The sequence below is a fragment of the Hylobates moloch genome, unplaced genomic scaffold (assembly GCF_009828535.3).
Source record: "Hylobates moloch isolate HMO894 unplaced genomic scaffold, HMol_V3 SCAFFOLD_15, whole genome shotgun sequence".
Classification (NCBI taxonomy): Eukaryota; Metazoa; Chordata; class Mammalia; order Primates; family Hylobatidae; genus Hylobates; species Hylobates moloch.
Genome location: NW_026652290.1, coordinates 75,993,873 through 76,019,660, shown reverse-complemented (window position 1 = coordinate 76,019,660; position 25,788 = coordinate 75,993,873). Strand labels below are relative to the sequence as shown.

Here is a 25,788-nt window from a genome sequence, read left to right as displayed (position 1 = left end):
TATGTTTGCTTATTTGAGAAAAGTCTCATCTCTTACCAGAAAGTATTATAGCGATGGAAAAAATGTCTTCTGAGTGTCTGTTGCTGTATATGTGTCTCTGAGCACATTCTTGCCTCTCAGAGCCATGATTTCTTAAACTGATGTGTCATCAGCAGCTATATTGTGGAATAATTAATACTCTATCATATTTTTAATTTAGCTGCAACTTGCTTTTGAGTCCAAATTCAGAAATACGTTGCCTCTGGTCAAAAATAAGGAAGATGAATGACTGCAGATGGAGCTAGGACAGCCCAGCAGTGTAGCAAATGAGTACATGGGGGCTGGGGAGAAAATGCTAGCTGAAAGCCCTGTATTTTTGTATAGTTCTAGATCAGTGCCCTCCAACTGAAACATACTGCAAACCATAAATGCAAGCCACATAAGTAATTTAAAATTTTCTTGTAGCTACATTAAAAAATGTAAAATAAGTGAAACTAATTTTTAAATGTATTTGTCCTGATACCTCCAAAACAATATTGTCCTAGTATGTAATCAATGAAATAATTATTGAGCTATTTTACAATTTTTTGTATGAAGTATTTGGAATCCCACGTGTATTTTACACTTACAGCGCATCTAAATTCAGGCTAGCCATGGTCCAAGTGCCCAACAGCCACATGTGGCTAGCAGCCACTGTGCTAGACAGTAAAGCTCTAGACTATTTACAAGGACAATTATTAAATTTTACAGTTGATGCTCACAGTATATCAAAATAGTGCCAGGTCAGATGGGAAGAGACGATTGCTTTTTCTTCTGGCTCTCTAAGGACTTCCTCATTAATGCTTTTGAGATCAACTTTTAAAATGTTTGCCAAAGGGTAAGAGGAGGAAGGACTGGCTTCTGACATTGAAAGAGCGGACTCAGAGCTTTGTGTGCTAGCCAAGGCACAGAGCTTGGTGGAATTTATAGTTGGTATTTATGACCACAGTTATCCAGATGGGGTCATTTATAAAATAGATGTGGGTAGTATGGTTATTTATCGAGAGCAATATGCTATAATGGAATGAGTTCTAGACTGAGGGTCAGGAGAGGGCACTAGACCAGGCACAGGTCTGGGAGGAGAGAAGTGAACTAATGTTTACCAGGCCAGTTACAGCACTAGGCTCTTCACAACCATTTTCTTATCTACTTCTTACAATAAGCTCAAAAGTTAGCTATATAACCATCTCTAGTTTACAGAAATGGCAGCTGAGCCTAGTGAGGTCAGGTCCTGGCTTATTGTGGAGTCCTAATAAAATCTCAGTGCTGTCTGATTCCAAACTGCTGTGTTCTTAACATTACAATCCATATGCATGTCATACAATAGGTGTTAGGGTTCAAGCAGAGAAGCAGAACCAGTGATATATTTGCATGCATGTAAATATATATATGTGGTAAATATTTGTTACAGGCTTACACAGTTGTGGGGAGCTGGTTAACCTGTCTTTGTAAAGATGTCTCCACAGCTGATGCCAGAACTAGAAGTCCTCAGGGTGGGCAATCATAAAGCGAAGATCACAGCATGCTGGAAGCAGCAGCACAGGTAGAACTCAGCAAGCACACCCTGAGCCCTGCTTGCATTCTTGTTGCCTCTGACCTTGGTGATGAAAGTGCCCTATAGAAGTTGGACCCTTTATCATGGAGCTTAACAAATATACCTGGCCCAGGACGAGTCTGAGAACCTGAAGGAGGATCCAGGGAAGGCTGGAGCAATTGGAGACCCAGCTGCTGCTTCACAGCAGTGAGCTGAGTCAGCATCAGCAACAAAGTGTGCTGAGCTACAGAATGGCTGCCATTTTCCTCTGCCCTCCTATTTTCCTAGAGTCTTCACTATGGCCCACTCTAACTGGAAACACATGAGGAAGGGAATTCTGGGAAATGTATTTCAGCCTATCCACATTGATGCATTACAAAGGCTTCACATGCGTGTTCAATTAATATTTGTTGAATGAATGAATGAATGAATGAATACCATGGTGCTTCTCTTGGAAATTCTCTGGGAGTTGGAATACCTAATCCTGGCTCTGCCTCTTACAAACCAAACAATTTTGAACAAGTCACTTAACTCTTTGAGTCTTGGTGTCCTCATTTGTAAAACTCCAAGAATAATCCCTGTCCTGCTTATTTAACAGGGATCACTTGAGATATCTGAACAAAAGCACTTTGAACATAATGTTCAAAAATAACATATATAAGGATAAAATATGTAATATAGTATTGCATTCTTTAATTATTGTTGTTACTAATAATTCAGCTTCCCAATGTATCACATGGAATTAATAGTTCCTGACCAATTTACCTTAAAGGTCTGCCAGGAATATTAAATTAGATGAAATATGTAGAAGCACTGTCAGCTACTTGTGACATACCCTTCAAAGGCAAGACTGAATTATCATTCAACACTCAGATACATTTTCACATTGTGTTTTACTTTTGGGCTAAATGACTTAGAGGGACAAGTATGTAAGTGGAACCATTGGTGACTCTGGGAGCTGAAGAGCAGTGGCCATTCCTTGGATGGGAGTTGTGGGCAGTGGATGAGGTTTCTGTCCTATAAATTTGGGCTTGCATTTCGTAGCAGCCACACTTGCTCAGCAGAATGAAGAAATCTCTGCGAAAATTTTTGGTAAAGATGGCATAGAGGAAGGGGTTGGCACAGGAGTTGATGGGGTAAAACAGAACTAGCAGAATCTTTGCTTTGGACACAGTGATGAGGGGCACCTTGAGGGAGGCAGAAATGGCAAAGAAAGAAATGGGTGCCATGCAGAGGAAGTCAGTGAAGATGAGCATGGCCATGCGCTTGGCGATCCTGGTGTCACTAGAGGAGGACATGATATTGGGGTTCCGCACTGTGAGGTAGATGTGGGTATAGCAGCCACAGATGACCACAAAGGCCAGGACATTGAGCACAAGGAGGGACATGACATACAGCTGTGACAAAGGGCTGTCAATATCCATTGGCAGGCAGATGCTCACCTTCATGTAGCTGCTGATGCCAAAGATGGGAAAGAGAGCAGCTGCAAAAGCAAAAATCCAGCCCATCACCATGATACTGGCAGCATGGCGGAGCTGCACCTTGCAGTCCAGCTGCATGGCATGGGTGATGGTATGCCATCTTTCCAAGGTGATAGCTGTCAGAGTGTAGACTGACAGCTCACTGGCAAAGACAGTGAAAAAGCCAGCAGCATCACAGCCTGCCCCAGTTTGCCATTCAATGGCATAGTTGTGATATTGGCTCTTGGTGTGGATATCAACTGATGCAATGAGCAGCAGGTAGATTCCAATGCAGAGATCAGCAAAGGCCAGGTTGCACATAAGGAACCTGGGGACAGTGAGTTTATATTGGCTGGTAGTTAGGATCACCAGCACTATGATGTTCCCAGTGATGGCCAGGATGCTGATAAACCATATCAGGACTCTGAGGATGTTGTACCCCATGATATCTTCACATGGGTTGAATGCATCTGGCTTAGGGGAGCAGGTCACGTCAACCACTTCATTGCATAAGTCATAGTCAAACTCAGTGTACGTCATGTCAAATCCTCTGCTGTAGCTGGATTCATTGTCTTCTGCCAGAGAGGCTCTCTGACCCCTAGCCTGAGTCATATAATCAACTTCTTGCCTTAAAATAGATTTGTTGCAAATTGGATGAAGCTCAGAGCTAGAAAAATACAAAAAGAAATAGAATCAACATCTCAGATCCAGAATAGCAAATACATCACTGTCTTTGTGCAGGGTAGAAATGATGGGTTTCTTCCTGAGATTTTTTCTTTTCTTCTCACATCATACCTGCCCTTGAGGCTAAGCTCAAGGGTTAATGCTGCTTACTGTAAATGAATATAACAACTTGTATATATATTACTAGAGTTGGATGGCTCACTGGGGAAACCATCTTGCCACAACCTGAATGTGGGGAGGAAGGCGCCTGAGACAAAGCCTTGCTGTTAAGTGAAAGTAATTTACAGAACTAGTATCAACTCTACCCTTTTCCTTCTCCCATCTTGATCCAGCTATCTCTTAATACATCTGAGTAGGACATATTCCTATTCGTCTACACTCAAATCACTGGGAGATCCAGACTGTTCTCTGACTCAAATGAGAACTTATTTGCTTCTCTTGTCTACATAAATTAGGGGATCAAAATCTGTAGTTAGTTCCCAGCCAGCCCCTATTCCCTGGCTCTTTGGTACTCAGGCTATTAGGAGGCCAGCTACTTTGCCTGAAATGTTACCAGGGTCTTTCCTGTTCTTTATTATCTCACTTTCTGGGGGCCACAATAGGCCTCAGGCATGTGTTTGTCTGCAAGGTAAGCCTGGCTCTCTCATATTGAACAGTTTCCTAGTGAGTGCCCCAAAGAACAATGCAAGTTGCAAAAGGACCTAATTTATTCTAAGAATGGAACTCATCCTCTGGGCAGCCTAGCTCTCCTTGGGCTCACTTTACTGTCTTGGTTTTGCCTTTAAACCCAAATGTACAAGGGGCCTTGTCAACAGGATAGAGGTACTTACAGAGGGATTTGAATGAAATCCAGGTGATAAATATTCAATCCACGAGTATACCCATAAATATTCTACCCCAGAGTAGTCTATCAATACTCTGGATATAGAGACATGGAAGGTAATACTTCTGTTTGGAAGTAAAGGCTTATGGAATGGGAATAAGCCTTACGTTGGGACCTTTTTGGATGCAAAAAAAAAAAAAAATCACACATACACATGCGTATCTTTCCCTCCTTCCCCAAGGGGCAAGTTCATAGCAATATTAAGTTGACTGTATTTTTTTAAACCTTGACATAACCTCAGATATAAGTGGCGAAGTAAGTACCAAAACCCTCATAAGAAGCAAAGAGGTGGCTGGGGGAGTGGAGGAGGTAAAGACTCCATTTGATGCTAAAGGATGAGTCTTGCCAGGTGTTCCAACCTATTATACAGGGACTGAACCTTGCCCCATCAACCTGGATGAGAAGGGGCTGTTAGGAAGTGTGCCGTCCTCTCTTCTCTCACCCCTGGGAAGTGAATTGAATTGCCAGGAAGTCATTTTCCCTTGGCCTAAGGGATTCTTTTTGTTTGTTTGTTTGTTTTAAGGCTAAATGATTAACATATACAGAATTGAAAGTGAATGGAAACGGAGCCCAGAAAATGTTTTGGTTTAGTCAGTGGTCTTCCAAGAAAGGTGAGGCAAGCTCCATAATGGGTATAGAGGGGAGAAGAGGGGTATCCTGTGGTCCTTAGTCTAACTCTAGACTCTTAAACCCTGTTATTGAATTAGCTGCAGCCTGATTCCAGGAAGAGAAAGTAAGTAACCTGGTACTTGCTGACTGCAGTTTGGTTCATTGGACTGAGATCTGACTTAACTCTCCAGAAACAGCCTTCACTTCCTGAGGCTTATGGTCGTCGTCTGTGAAGATTCTTATTGTTGACACTGCTGTCCATATATTTTAAATATTGTGCTTCTCTTTTTCTGAAACAGAAGTGACCCACTGACATGAAGTGAGGAGAAAATTAAATAACTTACGTCTCTGAGATAAGAACAGAAACAAAAGTGGAAACCAGGGGACATCGAGTCTTGCCTCCGTAGTACTTTGGAAAATCCTGACTATCATAAGGAGTTGGGAACTCAGTTTAGGGTCAGTTTAAAAAGTGGCACTCTTGGACTCTGATCAGTCAGTGAACAGATGCTTGGGGGTGGCATAGCAGTGTCGCAGAGCCTAAGCTTTGGAGGCAGGCAGACCAGATTTGGATCTGTTTGGTCAGTGTAGGTCAAGTTATTTAGTATCTCTGAGCCTTAGTTTCTGTCTCTGTGAGAAAGCAATAATAATGATATTACCATTGTGGGAATTAAATGAGATAAAGATACAGAGTATTACAGTGCTTGGCAGTGAATACTCAGCAAATGTCAGCAGTACAAAGACAAATGATGGTGATTACTTATGGAATTCTTGTTGAGGTCTAGGCCCTGTGTGGGTACTTAGAAGCATATGCCACAGCATGTCAATTTAATATTGAATTGTGAAGAAATGGCCTTCACAACATTGAGTTGTGAAGAAACACAATTTTTATTGTATTTAACAATAAAAATTGAAGAATAAAATGAGAGCAAAGTAATGCAAAATGAATACAGAATTATGACAAGGAAATATCTGGTTCAATGACAAATGAAGAGTGTAGTTGATATGAACTTTTGGGAAGAGCCCAGGAAAAGTCCAGGAACAGTCCAGGAGGACCACTAGCCAAAGTTTGAGTCACAGGGGACTCATGTTTACACTCTGGGCATTATTTCCAAATGAGGATCAGGAGAATAATTTCATCATGCAAGTTAAAACTTGAATCCCACTACCAAACCACACCTACTATGATATACAATGAAATGACACTATTGAAGGAATAAATCTGAAATTATCTTCTGAATAACATAATTATTTTGTGGTGTTTGTGTGTGTGAATTTGATAAACATGAAAATCAAATACCCATTGCTAAAAATAAAAAATGAAAACCACCTATCGCAATTTTTGTTACTCCATTTTGGCACGTTGTGGAAGAACCATGTTCCTCTCCCTTGCTGTACCCCAACAGGCCTGGATGGTAAATTACAGCAGCAACCTAGAGGGATGAGAGCCGAGCGATCTAGAGGGATCAGAGAAGACCTCATGTCCTGTGACAATATAAGGCAGATGTGGAGATTCTGGTTGGAAGAGCCTTGAGGCTATGTCTAGAGGAGTCTGAGTAACACGATGAGACAACAAATTCTTGGGGTGTGTTGAAACTGGGCCAAATAGCACACTGCAAGCTGCTCTCACTGTGATCTTAACATTTTCTTCTTTTTTTTTTAAAGACAGGGTCTCACTCTGCTGCCCAGGCTGAAGTACAGTGGCACGATTATGGCTCACTGAAGCCTCGACCTCCTGGGCTCAAGTAATCCTCCCACTTTAGCCTCCCGAGTAGCTGGGACTACAGGCATGCGCCACCACATATGGCTAATTTTGTTCATTTTTTTTTGTAGAAACGAGGTCCCACCACGTACCCAGGCTGGTCTCAAACTCCTGGGCTCAAGGAGTTATTCTGCCTTGGCCTCCCAAAGTGCTGGGATTATGGGTGTGAGCCACCTTGCCTGGCCAATCTTAATGTTCTTTATTTTTCCTTCGGGGTATGCAGTTCCAGGGACTTGGTGCAAAATTGGTATCTTTCTCACTCTGGATAGAATAATTCTTATCTGGAATATAAAAGAGGCAAGCCACTGCTTCAGCCCAGCACCTTAAGAATTCTGGTTGTCAGGAAGAAATTTCCTAGCTCTTGAGCTAATCTATGAAGAGTGCCCATTCTGGATAATATCTCAATGATGCATGCGGATTCTGAAAAACAGCTATTTTTCTACAAATCCTCCAAAAGGGTCTGAGTAGAAACTTCCAGCTACTTTGAAAACATTTTAGGGTGTGCACTGTTTTGTTGCTCTTTTTGTTTTGCTTTTGAGCAATGAATATGTCCACATGGACTGGTCAATATATGTTAAAGGTTGAATAATAGAGGAGACTGTGTTAAACAGTGAAATAATATCATAGGAAAACTGTATTAGTTCTAAGCTAGTATATAAGAGTAATGAAAAGACATCATTTGATGAGTGCAACTACATGGTGTGGCTTATGTAGGCGAGCTCAGAGGAGAGTGAGAGCTTTGAGAACTCTGATACTCAGTAAGTTCTTACCTCCAGTGGATCATTTAAATGTCTGGAACATACGTACAATCTCCAAGGGACTTTCTCTTTACTCTCTCCAGATCTTGTCTATGATTACCTCACTTTTTTAATCAGTTAGCTACTAGGACTTGTCTCTGTTGAGATCACCCTCTTTAAGTCTGGGCTTCCTTGAACCCGGCTTTCTTTGAAAGCCAAAGTAACGAGATGTCTTAATCTTTATCCTCCCTGTGAGGTAGTAAGATCCCAAGGTAGATTAGAGAGGCTTAGAGTGATTGGGATGTGCTGCAGATATGTACATCAGTCTCTGGCATGACATTTATGCATCTCCCCGCCAAAGATGACATGGATGGGGCATTTATCAGGTGCAGAGTTTGGGACTTGAAGGATTAAATCTATAATGGTACAAAGGAAAGAGGAAACAGATATTATGCACCAACTCTGAGGCACTATGCTTAGTATTTTTCATGTTTTCTCATTTAGTACTTGGTATATGTTCTGCCCCATGGGTGGCCCTCTCCTGTGAGCCCACTTTTGAAGAAATGAAAGAGTTCAACTATTCCTCACTCTCCACAAACTGAATTTTTGACCCAGAATGTGCCAAAGGGCTTGAGACAGGGAACTCTCTGCAAGTAGATTATCTTCATGTCACAGATAGGTGGAAATTGTGGCCTAAGTTCTATACTGGGGAAATGCCTGAGCAGGGCTCAAAGGATGGACTCACATTTGCCGTCTCCAGTTTGCAAAGGCACAGCAATGGCTGGGATAGGTGAGGCTGGCTTCCATGAGGGCGACAAGCTTTTCCAGACTAGGAAGCTTTTTAAAGTTGTAAGTCGACCTGGCCCTCAGCTTCTTAAGATTTTCTAAGCCATAGCTAGGCAGGGAATGGATCCTTGTTCTTGAAATATCTCTATAAAGAGAAAAGGTAAATATAACAGGATTACTATGGACCTAAAACTTTTTGCTCTTGGTTAGCAGGCGAAATAGCAGACACACTAGTGATATTCTTACATGGATCAGGAGAGAGACTCCGGTTCCTCCAACACACCTTGGCCAGATCAATATTTGGCTAATAGGACATTTGGTTCTGTAGGAGTCCTGGTCCTTCTGTTCCTGGTGGGAGGAGTTAGATAACAGGCCCCTCTGATTCCTGGATATACTTACATCCTGGCTAATTTGGGGCATAAGTGTTGCTGGTGAGTAGAATTAGCCACCTTCCCTTCTACAGTCTATTTGTACCTGCTAATTTGCATGGGACTAAGGGATTGAGACCATTTGTCTGTACCATAGAACTAGCTATAAAAATATTTCTGATGAGCTGGAGTAGAATCTGTGGCCAAATTTCAGAAAAAGGGACAAGAAGGAAATATACTACAAGAGGAAGAAGAGTCTGGCAGGCGGTAGGGGCAGTGTTAGCACAAAGTCCAAGTGGCAGTACAGAGCGGTGGTTATGAACTTGGCATCTACAGCAGACCTGCCTGCCTATGTTCCTTGCCCCTCTCCCTATTAGATTTATGACCTTGGTCAAGTATGTCACTTCTCCATGTTTCAGTTTTCAGCTGTAAAATGGGAAGACAAAAATCCTATCTACCTCAGAGGGTTGTTGTTAAAATTAGATGAGTTAAAGTACATAAAAAACTTCCTGACCAACACACAACACTTAGTGTCTGGCAACTATTCTTAGTAAACATAACACAGAGTGTGAGAGTGAGACAGTTGTTCTTGTTTGGTAGGAAAGTCTCTGCCTGTCCATTAGACCTCAGCACAAATGACCAGTTTAAGCAGGTCCCTGCCCCTGACGGGCTGCAAGTTCCATCCTTTCTGGCAGCAGCACCAGTGATGTGGGTGCTTTTCTGGCAGTACCACTGGTAGTTGCAACCTTCAAAACCAAGACCGGCTGGTGAGAACAAGGAGATTTAAATGGCACCAGCTTGGACCTGTTGGGGCCAACAGCTTGGCCATGGGTGGTACTTCTGATGGGGGTGGTAGCAAGTGATGACCAGGATGAGTTCATTTCAGCATCCTTGGGGACCCTTGGATATACTTGAGGAAGAAGAGTCTTTTAATGTTGGCATTCCCTGTAAATCAAAGCAGTAGGCACTCAGAGTAATGAAACTTGGGGGTGTGAATATATATTTGCTACCCCATATGTTCTCACAATCTGGTGAAAATTACATTTTCAAAGTCTTGCTTTCATTGTATAATTATCTTGCTCAAAAATTTATAATGGCTTCCTATTGTCCAGTGAAACCCATCCCTAAGTACTGCCTTGTCACTTCCATTTCCCAAGCAAATTTATACTAGTTATTCATGCTTTTATTTCCTCATCTCACAATTCAATTGAGTTTCTCTTCGGCCTCTGGGGAAATAATACTCATTAAGGCCATGTTTTAGTTCTGATATCCTTGAGTTTGTAATTACATTTCCCAGGTAGAATGCTCCTTCTTTCTGAGATACTCTCTTTCTTTGCATCATATTCTCCTCGACCTATTTTCCTCTGACATCTCCATTGACTTCTTTCTGATGCTTTTGTTTTACTTCTCTTTTACCTGTTCTTTAAATATTAGCATTTCTCTATACCTATACCCCTTCTGACTATACCCAATCTTTTCAGGTGATCTCATTCATTCCCTTAGTTTCAGATACCAGGCATGTGCTGATGGCTTCTAAAATGTGTATCCCCATTCAGATCCTACTCCTGAACTCCAGGCCCAGATAATCAGTTGTTCTTTGAACTCCACCATTTTGATGACTTGCATCAAAACTGAAGTTACCATCTTTCTTGTAAATATGTTCCTCCTTGTTTTTTCCATCTCAGCGAATGACTCTTCCAATTTCCCATGTTTTTCATAATGGAAACCTGGGTGCCATCCTTGACTCCCTCATGGGACATCAGTGTCTTGTTCTCTCAAGCCTAACTTTTAAATGTGTTTCAAATCAGCCTTCTTCCATCCTCTCCTGTGACTTTGGTCTAAGTCACCACAATCTCTGCCTAGACAAATGCAAAGGTCTTATAACTGTCCTCATGACCATCTGTTGCAATCTTAGTACTGCAGATGTAAAAAATGCCTATGAGATTGTGACTTCCTGCTTAAGACCCTTTAATGACTCCCCATTGCTCTTAGGATGAAGGACAAGTCACTGTATACAGTGTGTTGATCATTTGCCTGTTTTCTCTCACATTCATGTCATGCCCTTCTCTACGCTCTTCTCTGTGTTGCAGGAGGGATGATCCCTGCAGTTCTATTTCCCAGGTACCACCTTATCAATCAGCTTTCAATTGGGTTTAGCAAATGGCACTGGTGGGATATTGGAGAATAGATAAAAGAGCATATCTCATCCCTCCTCTGTCTCAGGCAGCAACTGAGTCTTCTCTGTGACTCCAGCTCTCGTTGAACAGATCCTTGGAGGATCCAGCTTCTACCAGTTGCCCCAGTTCCTGGACATCAGTAAGATGACTTCCTCATTTGTTCCTCAAGTCCTAGGGTTAGTAGTGGTTACTGTTGCCAGTCTCTGGACTACTGATCCCCTGTTTGATATTCAGGAAGATTTACATTTTCAGAACAATTACCTTTGTTACGTGTGTGTGCATTTTTGTGTGTGTGTATTTTATACATAGTCCCCTCCTTGTTAGCTGTCAGTTAGATCAAATCTCCTATATACTTACTGATTTTTTTTTGCTTCTTTGTTCTGTCACTACTGAGAAAATTATATTAAAATCTCCAACTATGATTTTGGATTTGTATCCTTCTAGTTTTGTCAATTTTTGCCTTATATACGTTTGATAACTTTTTAAGGCTCATACAAATTTATAAATTTTATGCCTTCCTGGTGACTTTCTGTATCTCTAGTAATACTTGTCTCCTAGCTCGCTGGAAGTTTCTCCTTATTTGCTGGTTCCTCCATGACCTCCAACTTTAGGAGAGCCAATGAACTCAGTGCCTAGACTTCTTTTCTCAATCTTCACTTACTCTGCAGTTGAGCTTATCCTGTCTTATGACATAAACACAATTTATATGCTGATGGTGCTGAAATTTGTATTTCTAGGTTGCTTCTTTTTCTTGAAATCCAGACTCATATTCATTTGCCTCCTTATAATCTCCACTTAGTTGTCTAATATGCAGGTCAGACTTTGGATAATAAAAATGGCCTTCCTGATCTTTTCTGAAAATCTATTCCACCTTTCCAGTTGTTCATGCAAAAACGTTGATGCCTACCTGGACTCCTCTCTTTCTCTCATACCCCATATCAAAACTCTCAGAAAAACTTCTTGACTTTATATACCACATACATCTGGAATCTAATTACTTCTCACAATGCTCATTGCTATCACCACAAGGTAAACGTTCTGGTGGTCCAGGGCATCTTGTCTAGCTCTCTCCCTATTATGATTCTTCAGATTTGGGGTCCCTGGAGATCAGAGTCTGGTCCATGAACCCTTGTCTCTGTGATGAATCTTTGATCTCTGCTGCTGTCTCTGCCTTCTGTCCATTTATACTTCCCATTGTTTTAGAGATTTCCAACTTTTTTCTTTGCTACAGGAGATCTTTCTGGTTTCTCTCTTTTGGCAACCCCTCTTCTAGCCAGTTCTGTTAGTGACACTTGCCCTGTTTTCTGTGACCAAGTTCTTATCTGTAATTTGGGTTCCTCTTTTTTTCTCAAATGTGGAAAGAACAAAGGCTGAGACCCAACTCCCTGTTTTGTCTATAACAATTCAGGACTCCCTCCAAGAAATGAGATAAAAAACACATTTTAGAAGTCCTTTAGGAACAATTTAGACCAAGGCCATCATTGCCTCTCATGAACATTTTTCACATTTTTCAAAACGAGCAATACAAAGCAGGTTATTTTTCTTAATTATGTCTCCCCCTTGAGTTTACAGTATAAAAATTGGATTAATTGAAGATTCTAAAGAGAAACAAATTTTTATACTCCATGGAATATCATCCCATTATCTCATATACTCTGTGGTAGATTACAGATGACTGCAAATTCTTTTACACTCTTTCCCATCGAGGGTCTATTTGTTCTCCCCTTGAATCTGGGCAGAACTGTGATGTCTTCAGACAAAAGAATATGATAGAAATGTTGCTATTCATTATGAATCTAGCCTTTAAGAGCACTGACATCTTCTACATTGGTCTTAACAGAGTCTTCAGCTGCCATGAAATATCTCTGAATACCTGAAGGCTGCCATATTGGTAAAAGCCTAAACCATGCAGAGAGGTCCTGGAGAATGAGACGCTGTATGGACAGAGTTAGAGAAGACACCACACACACACACACACAAACACACACGCACACGCACATGCACACACACACCCAATAAGCACAGATGTGTGAGGCACATAAGTGATGGGGACAACTTGGAAGTGGACCCCCCCGCCCCACAGTCAGCCGCCTGAGCTGACATTGCATGGATCAGGGCCAGCCATCCAAATGTCTGACACAAAATTGTGAGCAAAATGGAACGGTTGCTTTAAGCCATTATATTTTCATGAGGCAATAGAGAACCAAAACAAACTCCACTGAGGTCTCCATAATGTTTAACAGTTGAAGAAGTATTTTTTCCTTGAAAACCAATAAGAGTGCGATAGCATTATAGTCTGTATACTTTCTGCCTCTCTTACCACTGACTGTCTTTTGCTTTATGTACTAGCTATTTGTATTTTATCTCTCCTTGAAGGTAGAAGGCTCTAGCATTCTCAGTGGTGCCTTTCATGTAGTGAGTACCCAGAAACTTATTGCTTTGTTTGAAGATATACTGGGGAGTGACATTGGAGAAGGATTAGGAAAGGAAATAGATAGATCACCCCAGCCAACTGTGATGTTCTCCGACTTCCAGAAATTGCAGAATCTTGCACCTTGTTTTATGCCTTCTATTGTTTCCTGTGGTTGTCTTTTCATGTATGTTTGTTTGTCTCCAAAGCCAGATTTCAAGTACCCTGAGAGCAGACATTATTAAGAGGCTTTTGTGTTCTGTATCACTTCTGGCATAGATTTGGGTTCATGAAATCTATTCAGTAAGTAGTTGTCTGATAAGCAGACATGACTCAGCATTTTAATAAAAATGAGAGGCTGGACAAAATTTTACAAAAGAGCTAATTCTAAGGGGAGATGAATGAAAGGCAGACCGAGAAATCCAGAAATCTAGACTTAAAGTGAGCTCAGGAAAATGGTGCTTCTGCAGCAGGTAAGTATATGTGGTTGAGAATATCAAAGTTACCAAGAAAGGGAGCAACCTTGTGCAATGTCAACAAGGAGACAGACATGCCTTGGGGAGTAAGCAGAATGATACACTGGGTAGATTGACTTGAATGCAATCCAGTGTTTAGGTGTTAGATTGGGAAGCCTCCTTGGTAAACTTCATTGCCTTTCCATTTCTCAGTGTTCTGGAACTAGCTTGTGATTTTGGATTCCTTCTTATCCCAGCTACAAGACACATGTGCTGCTGCCATTTGCACATGGTGGCTTTGATGCTGTGAGACGAAGGCATCTTGTCAGTGTCCTGGGATTGAGATCTTTCATTGGTGGATGTTGAAGGAGGGAGCTCTTGGTAGGAAAAAGGCAAAGTCACTTAAAGTTCAGTAAAGCAAATTTTTAAGCAAAAGTGGTTCCTGGATGACAGGGAAATAAAAGTCTTTGTGGAGGTGTTTACTTAAAGCTTACTGTCTGAAGTATCAAACATGGAACCTGTCAAGACTTCCAAATTTTGAACTGACAGAAAATACAACATATCTCTAGTATCTCCGTGAATTAAGAAAATTCCATAGAAATTTATATTAGCAGGGACAAAGATGAGATAAGTAGATCTTGTTCAGATATTGGCTAGAGACTTAACTATAGTATATTCCCTTTTTTGCTCTGTTCTCCTAAAACATACACACACACTCATACACACACAGATCTGTCTATTTGTTGGCTACAGTTCTTCCGCATGGCCTAAAAATCGGATGTTTGATTTTAATTCCTTTATGAAAACACTCTCCATTTTTATGATGCAAATATACATGGGCATGGGCGGGGGGGAGTAACAAAAAAAGATATCAGTTATTCACATCTTCATGGGAGTACATTATTGTGACCACGATAGTTAATTTTAGGTGTCAACTTCAGGGGATTAAAGAATATTCAGATAGTTAGTAAAGCACTATATCTGGGTGTCTGAGGGTATGTCCAGAAGAGATTGGCATGTGAATTCATGGACTGAGTAAGGAAGATATGCCCTCACCCAGAAGCTGGGTCCCCCTTCTTCCCCTACTTTTAGACATCAGAACTCCAGGTTCTCGGGCTTTTGGACTCAGGGATTTGTACCAGTTTCTCTCCCCAACCCCCTTGGATTCTCAGGACTTTGACTTCAGACTCAGAGTTATATGGTCAATTTCCCTGGTTCTCAGGCCTCTTCCCAATCTGACACCTAAACACTGGATGGTATTCAAGTCAATCCACCCAATGTATCATTCTGCTTACTCTCCAACGCACGTCTGTCTCCTTGTTGACACGGGCACGTCAGGCCTCTTGCTTGGACTGAGAATTAGATGGCCTCCCCGGTTCTGAAGCTTTCAAGTTTGGACCAAGCCATGCTACAGCTTCCCTGGTTCTCCACCTTGCAGATAGCCTATCATGGACTCCTCAGCCTCCATAGCCATGTGAGCCAATGTCCCCAAGAAATCCTGTCTTCTTTTATTTCCTTGAGCAGAGGTTCATAGTTCTCCTTGAGGAGGTCCTTCACATCCCTTGTAAGTTGTATTCCTAGGTATTTTTATTCTCTCTGTAGCAATTGTGAATGGGAGTTTGCTCATGATTTGGTCCTCTGTTTGTCTATTATTGGTGTATAGGAATGCTTGTGATTTTTGCACATTGATTTTGTATCCTGAGACTTTGCTGAAATTGCCTATCAGCTTAAAGAGATTTTGGCCTGAGACGATGGGGTTTTCTAAATATACAATCATGTCATTTGCAAACAGACAATTTGACTTCCTCTCTTCCTATTTGAATGCCTTTTATTTCTTTCTCTTGCCTGATTGTCCTGGCCAGAACTTCCAACACTATGTTGAATAGGAGTGGTGAGAGAGGGCATCTTTGTCTTGTGCCAGTTTTCAAAGGAAATGCTTCCAGTTTTTGCCCATTAAGTATGATATTGGCTGTGGGTTTGTCATAAATAGCTCTTATTATTTTGAGATATGGTCCATCGATACCTATATTATTGAGAGTTTTTAGCATGAACTGGTGTTGAATTTTGTTGAAGGCCTTTTCTGCGTCTTATTGAGATAATCATGTGGTTTTTGTCATTGGTTCTGTTTATGTGATGGATTATGTTTATTGATTTGTGTATTTTGAACCAGCCTTGCATCCCAGGGATGAAGCTGACTTGATCGTGGTGGATAAGCTTGCATCCCAGGGATAAGCCGACTTGATGTGCTGCTGGATTTAGTTTGCCAGTATTTTATTGAGGATTTTCGCATTGATGTTCATCAGGGATATTGGCCTGAAATTTTTTTTTTTGTCTCTGCCAAATTTTGGTATCGGGATGATGCTGCCTCACAAAATGAGTTAGAGAGGAGTCCCTCTTTTTCTATTGTTTGGAATAGTTTCAGAAGGAATGGTACCAGCTCCTTTTTGTACCTCTAGTAGAATTTGGCTGTGGATCTGTCTGATCCTGGGCTTTTTTTGGTTGGTAGGCTGTTAGTTACTGCCTCAATTTCAGAACTTGTTATTGGTCTATTCAAGGATTCAACTTCTTCCTGGATTAGTCCTGGGATAGTGTATGTGTCCAGGAATTTATCCATTTCTTTTATATTTTATAGTTTATTTGCATAGAGGTGTTTATAGTATTCTCTGATGGTAGTTTGTATTTCTGTGGGATCGGTGGTGATATCTCCTTTATCATTTTTTATTGTGTTTATTTGATTCTTCTCTCTTTTATTCTTCATTAGTCTGGCTAGCAGTCTATCTATTTTGTTATTGTCTTCTAAAAACCAGCTCCTGGATTCACTGATGTTTTTGAGGGGTTTTTTGTGTCTCTATCTCCTTCAGTTATACCTAATGTAGATGATGGGTTGATGGGTGCAGCAAACCACCATGGCACGTGTATACCTATGTAACAAACCTGCATGTTCTGCACATGTATCCCAGAACTTTAATAATAATAATAATAATAATAATAATAATAATAATAATAAAATCCCCTCTCCTCTCTCTGTCTCTCTCGTTTCTGTCTTTGAAGAACCTTGACTAATTCAATGACTATTTGCTAAAGATAGGCTTAGAGAGAGAGGCCCAGAACATAAATCATGGCACAGTGAGGGAGGGGTATTTAGAATAGTTATTCTGGGAAATCATACTTCGAGGAGTAAAGGGAACCATGGGATGGGATTAGGTCTCTGAGCCTTGATAGTCATGCAGAAGAGTTTAGGATTTATATGAGTAGAAGAATGGTTTATTCAAAGCTGGATTTTTGTAAGATTAGTCTTGAGAACCTTGATACCAGCATATGGTGGGTGTTCAATAAGTAGTTGGTAAACTAATAGAAGGGGAAAGGATTGAAGGTAGGAAGGGGACAAAGTGGCTTTTGCAGAAATTCAGGCCTAGGATGACAGAGGTTGTCTCCTCCCACACTATCGCTTCATGTGTTAAAAGTCATTGTGTGACATGATGACAAGGATTTATTAGGCATCTGCTGTATATTACTATAGCCATTTGTGAAAATTTCTGCAGTGCTTATTGTACTGGGAAGTAACATTCATCCCTTGGCCAGACGCATTACCGTAGGTACGCTTTTTGTTTTTACATATATTTCTTACCCCTTGCCAGACACACAGTAGGTGTTTAATCAACATCCACTAAATGTATGTCATGTAAGACTTGACGCCCTCAATGAGTACTTGAGAATGTTTACTTTATTCTTGCCCTTGTGCCTGGAACTGATGGGCTGGACAAGCGGGGAGGGGTAGTTGTGGGCTGGTGTTTTTAAACTTTATATTTCAGGCTGGTCTGTTCTAATGATTTTGGTCTTTCTTTTAAAAACATCACTTTTAACACTGCAACACATGCTATATTCAGGCAGTGAGTAGTTTTGAGAATTTAAATCCTGAGAAGACCAATGGAGACCCCATGGGATTATGACTTGCACAGAAGAGATTTAGTATTTTAAAATTGTTTCAACGTTGTTAGGACTCTTCATTTTGAGATACAGAAAGTAGCAAGAGAGACTGCATGGGTAGGAAGGTATTAAGAGGAGAGGCAGGAGTTAAAAAGCACTCTGTGCCCCATTTAATAAAGTGTGTTATAGCCAGTGCCACAAATTTGATTTGAACAAAACAATTTCTATTTTTCCCAGCAAAGATGTTATTACAGGTCAATCATTTCCATAAGTGAGAGCACATTTCTGGTGTATACTACACTGACAGATGGCTAGAAGACCTCTCTTTCATGATCCCAGGCTGGATAAAAAGGCAATTTACTATCTATAGGACTGTGGGTACACTGGTAATGGAAGAGAATCATTCTTATACAAATAACTCAGCATTTGAATCTGAACTATCAAATGAATCTGAGCTATAGCCAAATCAATTTGATAAACCATCAGAATATGATTGTACTGGCTCCAGCCTGCAAAGGCAATGCATTAAATTTTCCCCACAGGAAACTGTTTCGCAAAGAAACAGCAATTGCTCGATTGCTTAAAAAAAAACAACCTTGAGTGAGTTCAGAATATCAGGTAAAAACTCAGATGGCTACTGATGTTCAAGGTCAAGACTCATAAGGGGGAAATGAGGATGCTGAGCTGCTCCTCTGAAACTCGATGAAACTTGTTTGTATGCCCCTGGCTTTCTCTGCATCTATCTTTCTTTGCGTGGAACAGTGCACCCTTGCACCCTCAGGTGTTCAGAGGCTCCCTATTCTTCCCTCAGCTAGAAATTTTGCCTTCAGGAAAGGAGCTATCATCAGTTTGAGTGTGTGCCCCTTAATTTTCTTAGAATTCCTTGCATATATCCACTGGAGGAAAAGGACTGAGCCAGTGAGGGAGGAAGATTCACCACATTTGGCTTGTGGAGGAGATATTTTGGAGACTGAGCAAGGCTCCCCAATTCCCAACATTGGTCCTAGGGCAGTAATTCTCAGAGAGCACTCTGGACAAGTAGCATCAGTTTCACTAGGAAGATGTTAGAGATACAAGTTATCAGGCCTCAACCCCGACCTACTGAATCAAAAATTCTAAAGGTAGGGGCTGGGTGTTATGACTCACGCCTGTAATTCCAGTGCTTTGGGAGTCCAAGGCAGGAGAATCACTTGAGGCCAGGAGCTTGAGATCAGCCTTGGCAACATAGTGAGACCCTGTCTCTGCAACAACAACAAAAATGGCCAGGTGTGGTGGTGCACGCTTGTAGTCCCAGCTACTCAGAAGGCTGAGGCAGGAGGATCGCTAGAGCTCGGGAGTTTAAGGCTGCTGTCAGCTGTGATGGCACCACTGCACTCCAGCATGGGTGATTAAAAAAAAAACACACACAAAAATACCACCCCAAAACCTACTCAACTCTGAACATGCTGCTCTAGGACAGCTGAGAACCACTGACAGCTGAGGTGGCTCACAGCTGAGTCTACTCTGGGAATTGCCCTCAGCTGACTTATTCCTCCCCAGGTGTTTGGCTCCTCCCCAGGGACAGCCTGCACCCAATGATTCTTAATATGGAGGACTTGCTCCTTACCTTAATTCAGTACAACTTTGAAGGAGCATCTTAACTCCAGATCTCCCCATGGGATCAGCTGAGCCTTTTGGTGCAAATGCATTACCCTGATTCTGCTTCCATCAAGGGTTCCCTGTACATTCTGAGAGCACCCTCCGGTAAAACTCCCGCATGCAGGTATATCACAGTCTTTTTGTGTGTGTGTGGGAGCGGGGACAGCAATCTGACCCAAGGCACAGTCAAGATCAGCATGATTTGCGCCTACTGTGGTCTGAATAGCCTACGCATACTCCTACTCTTACCTCTTAACTCATCACCTGAGGTGGGCTGGTCTACTGCACACCTACACAAGCACCTCTCAGGCCAGGGTTTAGATGGTTTAGTGTATCTGGTTGCAGAAGTGGGATGTGGAATAGGCTATTGTCTTCTTGCATCTCAAGTCAGCAGGGGGAGAGGCTTGAAGAACATCTATGGACTAATCTGAAAGCCCCAGAAAGGGTGGCTTGATGTTAAGGTGAACAATTCTTTTGGCCCCAGGGGGAGAAGAGGAAATTAGCAATTATAGGCCGGGCTTCCAGCCAGAATCCTGCACTGAGATGAAAATATGTGGGAATGTATTATCACTCTCTACCTTTTTAAGTCATGGGGAGTGCTTCCTAATTCCATGGATTTTCCATAAATTTTATTCCCTTAATTCTAGACAGATGTGTTCCTGTGGTAAGAAGGATAAACTTGAGGACCTTGCAGAATTGCTTCCGATGCTTTCACAGAGGCTCTCTTCCTGCCTGCATTCACAGTGGGGCTAGATGGGGGATTCAAGTTTTGTGTTCTGTTAAACATTCTTATGAGATACATTGTGCATTATCTTAGCCTGGAATCTGCTTGTGCAACCTCAGGAGATGTTCTGTGCCACATTTATCTAACATAGACTGGTGTTGTTAGGCTGGGAGGCTGGTGTTAATAGTTATTTTCCTCTCTATTTTAGCTCACAACCAGTTTCAGGGGGCCTCACCGAATAACTTTTAGCTGTTCAATTAAACGTATTTATGGCAACATGGTATGGTGGGAATACATGGAATGTGAGGCAGAAGACCTAGTTTCTGGTCCAGACTCTGCCCCTTCTAGTTGCAATGTGATCTTTAACAGATCACTCTCCTCTGGGTTCTGATCTCTTCAGCTGGATAATGAAGGAGTTGGGGGATCTCGTCCAACTTCATTATTCTCAGGAGCAGATAGTAGGTTAAGATGCTATAGATTCAATATTGTACCTGGTACAGGTCACATATATAAACACACCCATCACTGACATATTCTCATGAACAGATAGAGATGCCCTCTTAGGAACATTCAAAACTTTCAGAGCTTTTTGCTAAGTGAAACTGACATGCTGCTGTTGTGGGGATCAAAGACATCAAAAGAACTTGTCAAAATTCATTTGTCTCCCAAGTACTCTAAGAACAGAGAACATGAACTAAGCAGTACAAATTTTGAGTACTTTGTATTCTTGAGTACATGGACTGTATGCCCAACACTCTCCATTTGTTAGCCCTGAGTCCTTCCTTGTACTTCATAGATAGATCATGACTTGATATATTAAGTCGTATATTTAATGTATTGACTAACTCCTCTCTATTTCCACCCCCCAATGAGAATATAAGCTTTCTATGAGGAAGAACTTTCCTTTGTTCCCTGCATGGCACAAGACTGATGCTTAAAAATTTATCTGATGAGTGAAAAAATATTTATGTATGTGTGTTTTATGCTTCAAATAATATTAGGAAATAGGTATTTTTTTGGCCATTTTTTAGGTGAGGAAACCGAGGCTTAGAGAGGTAAAAGAATTGGTCTAAACCAAGGCAGTCTGCTCTGTATCTCTGCTTTAATCACACTGATACTGCATTTGTATAGGTTGCCTATCTCAAGCCAGGCATTCTCGAATAATCTTTGAACATGGTCAGGATGATAAATCTACCCTAAAGTGTATATTTCTTCTTCAAAGCAGCAGAATCTCATATATGGATCACAACACACCCTTTATCATTAATAATAAATATTTATAATTCTGACTCTTCATACCAGGTCTAATTCTAGAGGTACACAGGTTCCAGCCTGAAGGAGAATATTAGCTATTTGGTGTAGACAAAAGTGATGCAGATAGATGGTTGGTCGGTAGGTGGGTAGATAACCACACATGGTAGCCTATGCTAACTGCCAAATAAGAGGTTCAGGTAGGTGACTTCTAAATGCCTGACTTGACTTAAGGCAGGCTACATAAGGATCATTTAGTAAAACTGTAGATTTATTAACATGCTTATCTATTGCTCTGCTCACCATTCCTTCTTGTACCTCATTCTCTCCTTTTGGGTTCCTTTCTTTATCTTGAAGTACTTTCTTCAGTAAGTGTAGTAGGTCTTGCTTAGAGCCCAGGAACACATTTTTAAAAAGCCTTTTTGTGACTGTGATGCAGATTGTGCCCCCACCAAAGAAGCCTTTAAAGGCCATGAGAGCCACGGGAAGAAGTCACTGATGGCGAGGTTGTCAGAGAGATTTGAGGAGGTAGAACTTTGGAATGATCCTTGATGGAAGGGGCAGTGTAGGTAAGAAGAGAAGATGGGAAAGTCACTTTTGGAGGGAAAGATGGAATTAAGGAAATGACAAGAGGAGAGGTGCTGATGCAGGGCTATGAGGCATGGAATGCATCCCAAGGGATTTGGAAAGAGGATCCAAAAATAATGTGTATATAGGTCTCACTGGGTTGAAGGAACCTCCTGAGTGTTGAGGATGATGGAGAATTGTGCTTTCCTTTCCAGGGAAGAGACACATAGTCGAGTGGTTGTGGGTCTGTACCATGAGTTAGATCAGTTTAAATCCCTGCTGTAACTCTTGTGTAACCTTGAGTGAGTGAATTAACCTCTCCAGGGAAGCCAGTTTTTCCTTCTGTAAAATGGGAATAATAGCTCCTACCACAGGGGGTGATTATAAGGATTAAACAAGAAAATGCATCTTAACTTCTTAGAACACCGTCTGACACTCTGTACATGCTCATTACATGTTATTATTAGTGTTGCTTTTTAATGGAGAGTTAGACTGTGGATAAGCCTTAAATTATCTCTATAAATCTGCAGATGACATGAATAAAAATTGAACTTGATGGCCAGCCCTGCCTTGGAAGCTTCTTCCCTAGCTGCAGAGAGTTGACTTCTAACTTAGACAAACTGAGCTCTTACACACAGAAATGGGGAAAGCTACTCACAGAATGACTGGTCCAGAGGCTCCGTGGAAAACATCATTAGGCAATTCTTCTAAATTTTTATTATCGCTTAGATTCCTGGGGATGGGGTTGAGGAAAGAAGAAGGAAAACACAAAGCCACATAAATATTGCTGTTGTAAGAGCCATTTCCCTTTAAATGGCCTGGAAGAATAGTCAGGGCTACTTACAGCTCATCTAGCTGGGTTCCATTGAATGCACAGTTGTGTATTTCTTGAATCCCATTCTTATTCAGCCATCTGAAATAAAAGGCCTATTAAAAAACCAATAATGTCAGATGCAAACAATACAGTGGTTTCATAATTGGAGGTACTGAGCAAGGGCAGACAGCACAGATTAGTGGCATGAAGAAAATGCCACCTTTAAAGCTTGGGGACATGGGTGGGAGGAAGACTGATTTATTGCTGTATAATCTTTTGTAACTTTTGAAGTTTGTATTATGTGCATGTATTACCTATTCAAAGGAATAAATGAAATTTAAGTTTGAAAAGGCACACTTAGGCAGAGCAGCCTGGATTCTATAACTGTAAGGTCTTTACACACATCATTTGTGTGTAGAGAAGCAACGGGGGGAGCAACAGATCTTTCTCATCCTGAAGGACAGGAATCGTACAATTATCGAACAAGTGTTTATAAGACAGAGAAAGAACATTTTGTGTCACCTTTCTCTAAGGCCTTAAGCCTTTCACCCATGATCACCCACAGCAGCAGGCCTGGCTGTCATCAAAAGTGGTCTAATTAAGTTATCAGACAACCTGAACATCTCCTGTGACCCATAGGGACCTGGTTATTGGAGGTTTGTGGAGGTGGCTCTGGGTTAAGCCAGAAAGGAAGAGAAATCAATTACAGAGAATGTGGGCTGTGGCAGGGTGAGGTGATCTGAATGAGCAGGGGAGGAGGTTCTGGGGGAGGTGGAGATGGGTGTAGAACAGCCGTCCTGATTGCACTAAGAAGGTCAGTGAGCAGGGTTCCCTGGACAGGGGAGCCCAAGGACACCTTGGGCTACAGCTCTGCCTTGCTCTGCTCCTGAGTGGATCTGAAAACAAAAACAGATACCAAGGTCAGGAGAGCTTAGCCCAAAGATCCTCTGACCACCTGCTCTTGTTTTGCTGTCAGGTTCTTTTCCCTGTCCAGCTTAGTGGGTTTGCAAATAACACTGTACAGAAAGCTGACCCAGAGAAGCTCCTGTGCGTCCAGGACTCTATTTCCTGGGCTGCCGTGGGTAGCCAGAAAACACTTAAAATCACAGGAGAACAACTGTATGTCTTTTTCCTCCTCTTGAAAACTAATTAGCTAAAAAAATCCAGAAAGGGGCAAGGTAAATCTTTTAAAACATTCACAACCAATTGGTGGGTTCTGATGGCAAAGAAGTGGCTATGCACCCCCATGCCATTTGAGAAAGCCTCTCCCAGGCACATCTGGGCTCCTGACTGTTGCAGGATAATGGGAGTTGCTGAGGCAGCTGTGGCATGTGGATCCCTGGGGATTTGAATCAAATACAGGATTCTGCAAACTTTTTCTGTAAAGGGCCTGATAGTAAAGTTTAGGTTTTATGGGCCAAAAGGCAAAAATAAAAATATTATATAAGTACTTTATGTACTTATAAAACAATTTCCACAATTTTTTATTGACCAAACTCGAAGTGTAATAATTGAGTATTTTTTTTTTGTAATATAGGTCTAATACTGAGAAGAGAATTTTTAGATCTAATGTTAGTGTTTCCTGTCTTAGCTCATGAGCTGGATTTGGCCTCTGGGTTAATATGTAGTTTGCTGACCCTTAATCCATACAGGCTCCACCTATTTGCCTATTGACTAGATAATTGGTATTTCTTGCATATTGCTGTCCTGTAAATCAATGTTGCTATAATCAAATAAAACAAACTAATTTTAAATAATTATTGTATTCAAATATCCCTTTGTCTTTATGGATTATCTCAATCAACAGATACCATCATATGGGGAGGAGGATGGTATTTTTTTTTAAAGAAAGAGAGCAGTTTTATTATTAAATAATCCTTCAACCAGAATGTGTTGCCCGTAACAGATAATCGCTAAGAGATTGCAAAAACAGAAAGAAATCTCATCCTTTTACATAAATAAGCAGATAAAACCCATCACATACTTCATGTCAAGATAAACTATTACTAGTCTTTAAGGAGGAGGACTTGAACACGCCATTGGTCCTACGTCATTTATCCTAGATTCACCTGGTAATTTGGATGTTCATCTGTGTTAGCTAATTGGCTTTATACAGAGGAAAGACTCCACTTGTTATATCTTGATAAAAGGAAGTAATTTTGCAACTTAGAGCAAGGCTCCCCTTAAAGTTAGGCTCCTGTCCTGCCACAGAGACTGGGAGATAAGTGTGCTATCTTCCCTGATATTTACATTTCTGTTTCTGAGTCCTTGTAGTTTTCAAATGGAATTATGCGTGTTTCAGAGAGAGAAAAATGTACTTAATAATTAGAAGTTTTCTAAGGTGAATGTTCTCAGAAAAATGGAGGGAAAAAAGTGTCTTTTCTGATTTTCAAAAGAGAGAAGTAAGCCTCTTATTTTAAGTCTTGATTTGTCCTTACAATCTGTAGTCTGTGGTCCTAAATCTTTTGTCCTCCAAATTTTTGTGAATTTTCTAATATACAGGGAGGATGGTATTTATTGATATCAGCAGTGGATCATCACACAAAAACCAAATTATGTTCAGAACTGCTGCCCTTGGATTTACGTTAGTCTGTGGGAATCTCAAGCTTGTAACAAAGGGAAGCCCACATTTATTACACGCACCCCTGGTCTCTTAAGAGAGGAAGTACCTATTTGAAAACCAGATGATGACGATGATGACGATGACTACAGCAACCTGGGCAGAACATCAACTAAGGAATAACTGCATCACAGGCTTACGTTAACCCTTTTGTGTCCTTGGGGACGAGGCCAGCGTGCTCACTCAGCAGAGGTTCAGGAAGCTACAGAAGTGAACTCTGCTCTCATCCTAAAGAGTGGAGGTACTGGGGACTTGGCCCTTTAAAACTCATTGAGGGGCAGGCAAGGGAGATGGGCTGACTGAGGAACAGAGGAAACACGCGCGAAGCAGGCCTCTCCTGAGGCCAGAGTGTGCTGGGCGCTGTCAC

At 41.3% G+C, this 25,788-nt stretch overlaps 1 protein-coding gene across 1 annotated transcript in view; it reads right to left on the bottom strand.

Annotated features, from left to right (window-relative positions):
- Positions 1 to 2,225: 2,225 nt before the first annotated feature.
- Positions 2,226 to 25,788, bottom strand: part of FSHR (follicle stimulating hormone receptor) — a 202,353-nt gene continuing 178,790 nt past the window's right edge. The window contains exons 7-10 of the mRNA XM_032177126.2: positions 22,832 to 22,900; positions 22,646 to 22,720; positions 8,430 to 8,615; positions 2,226 to 3,679 (exon numbers count right to left, since the gene is read on the bottom strand). Coding sequence (XP_032033017.1) covers positions 2,446 to 3,679; positions 8,430 to 8,615; positions 22,646 to 22,720; positions 22,832 to 22,900 — 1,564 coding nt within the window. The 3' untranslated portion in view covers positions 2,226 to 2,445. The remainder of the gene's footprint in view (positions 3,680 to 8,429; positions 8,616 to 22,645; positions 22,721 to 22,831; positions 22,901 to 25,788) is intronic.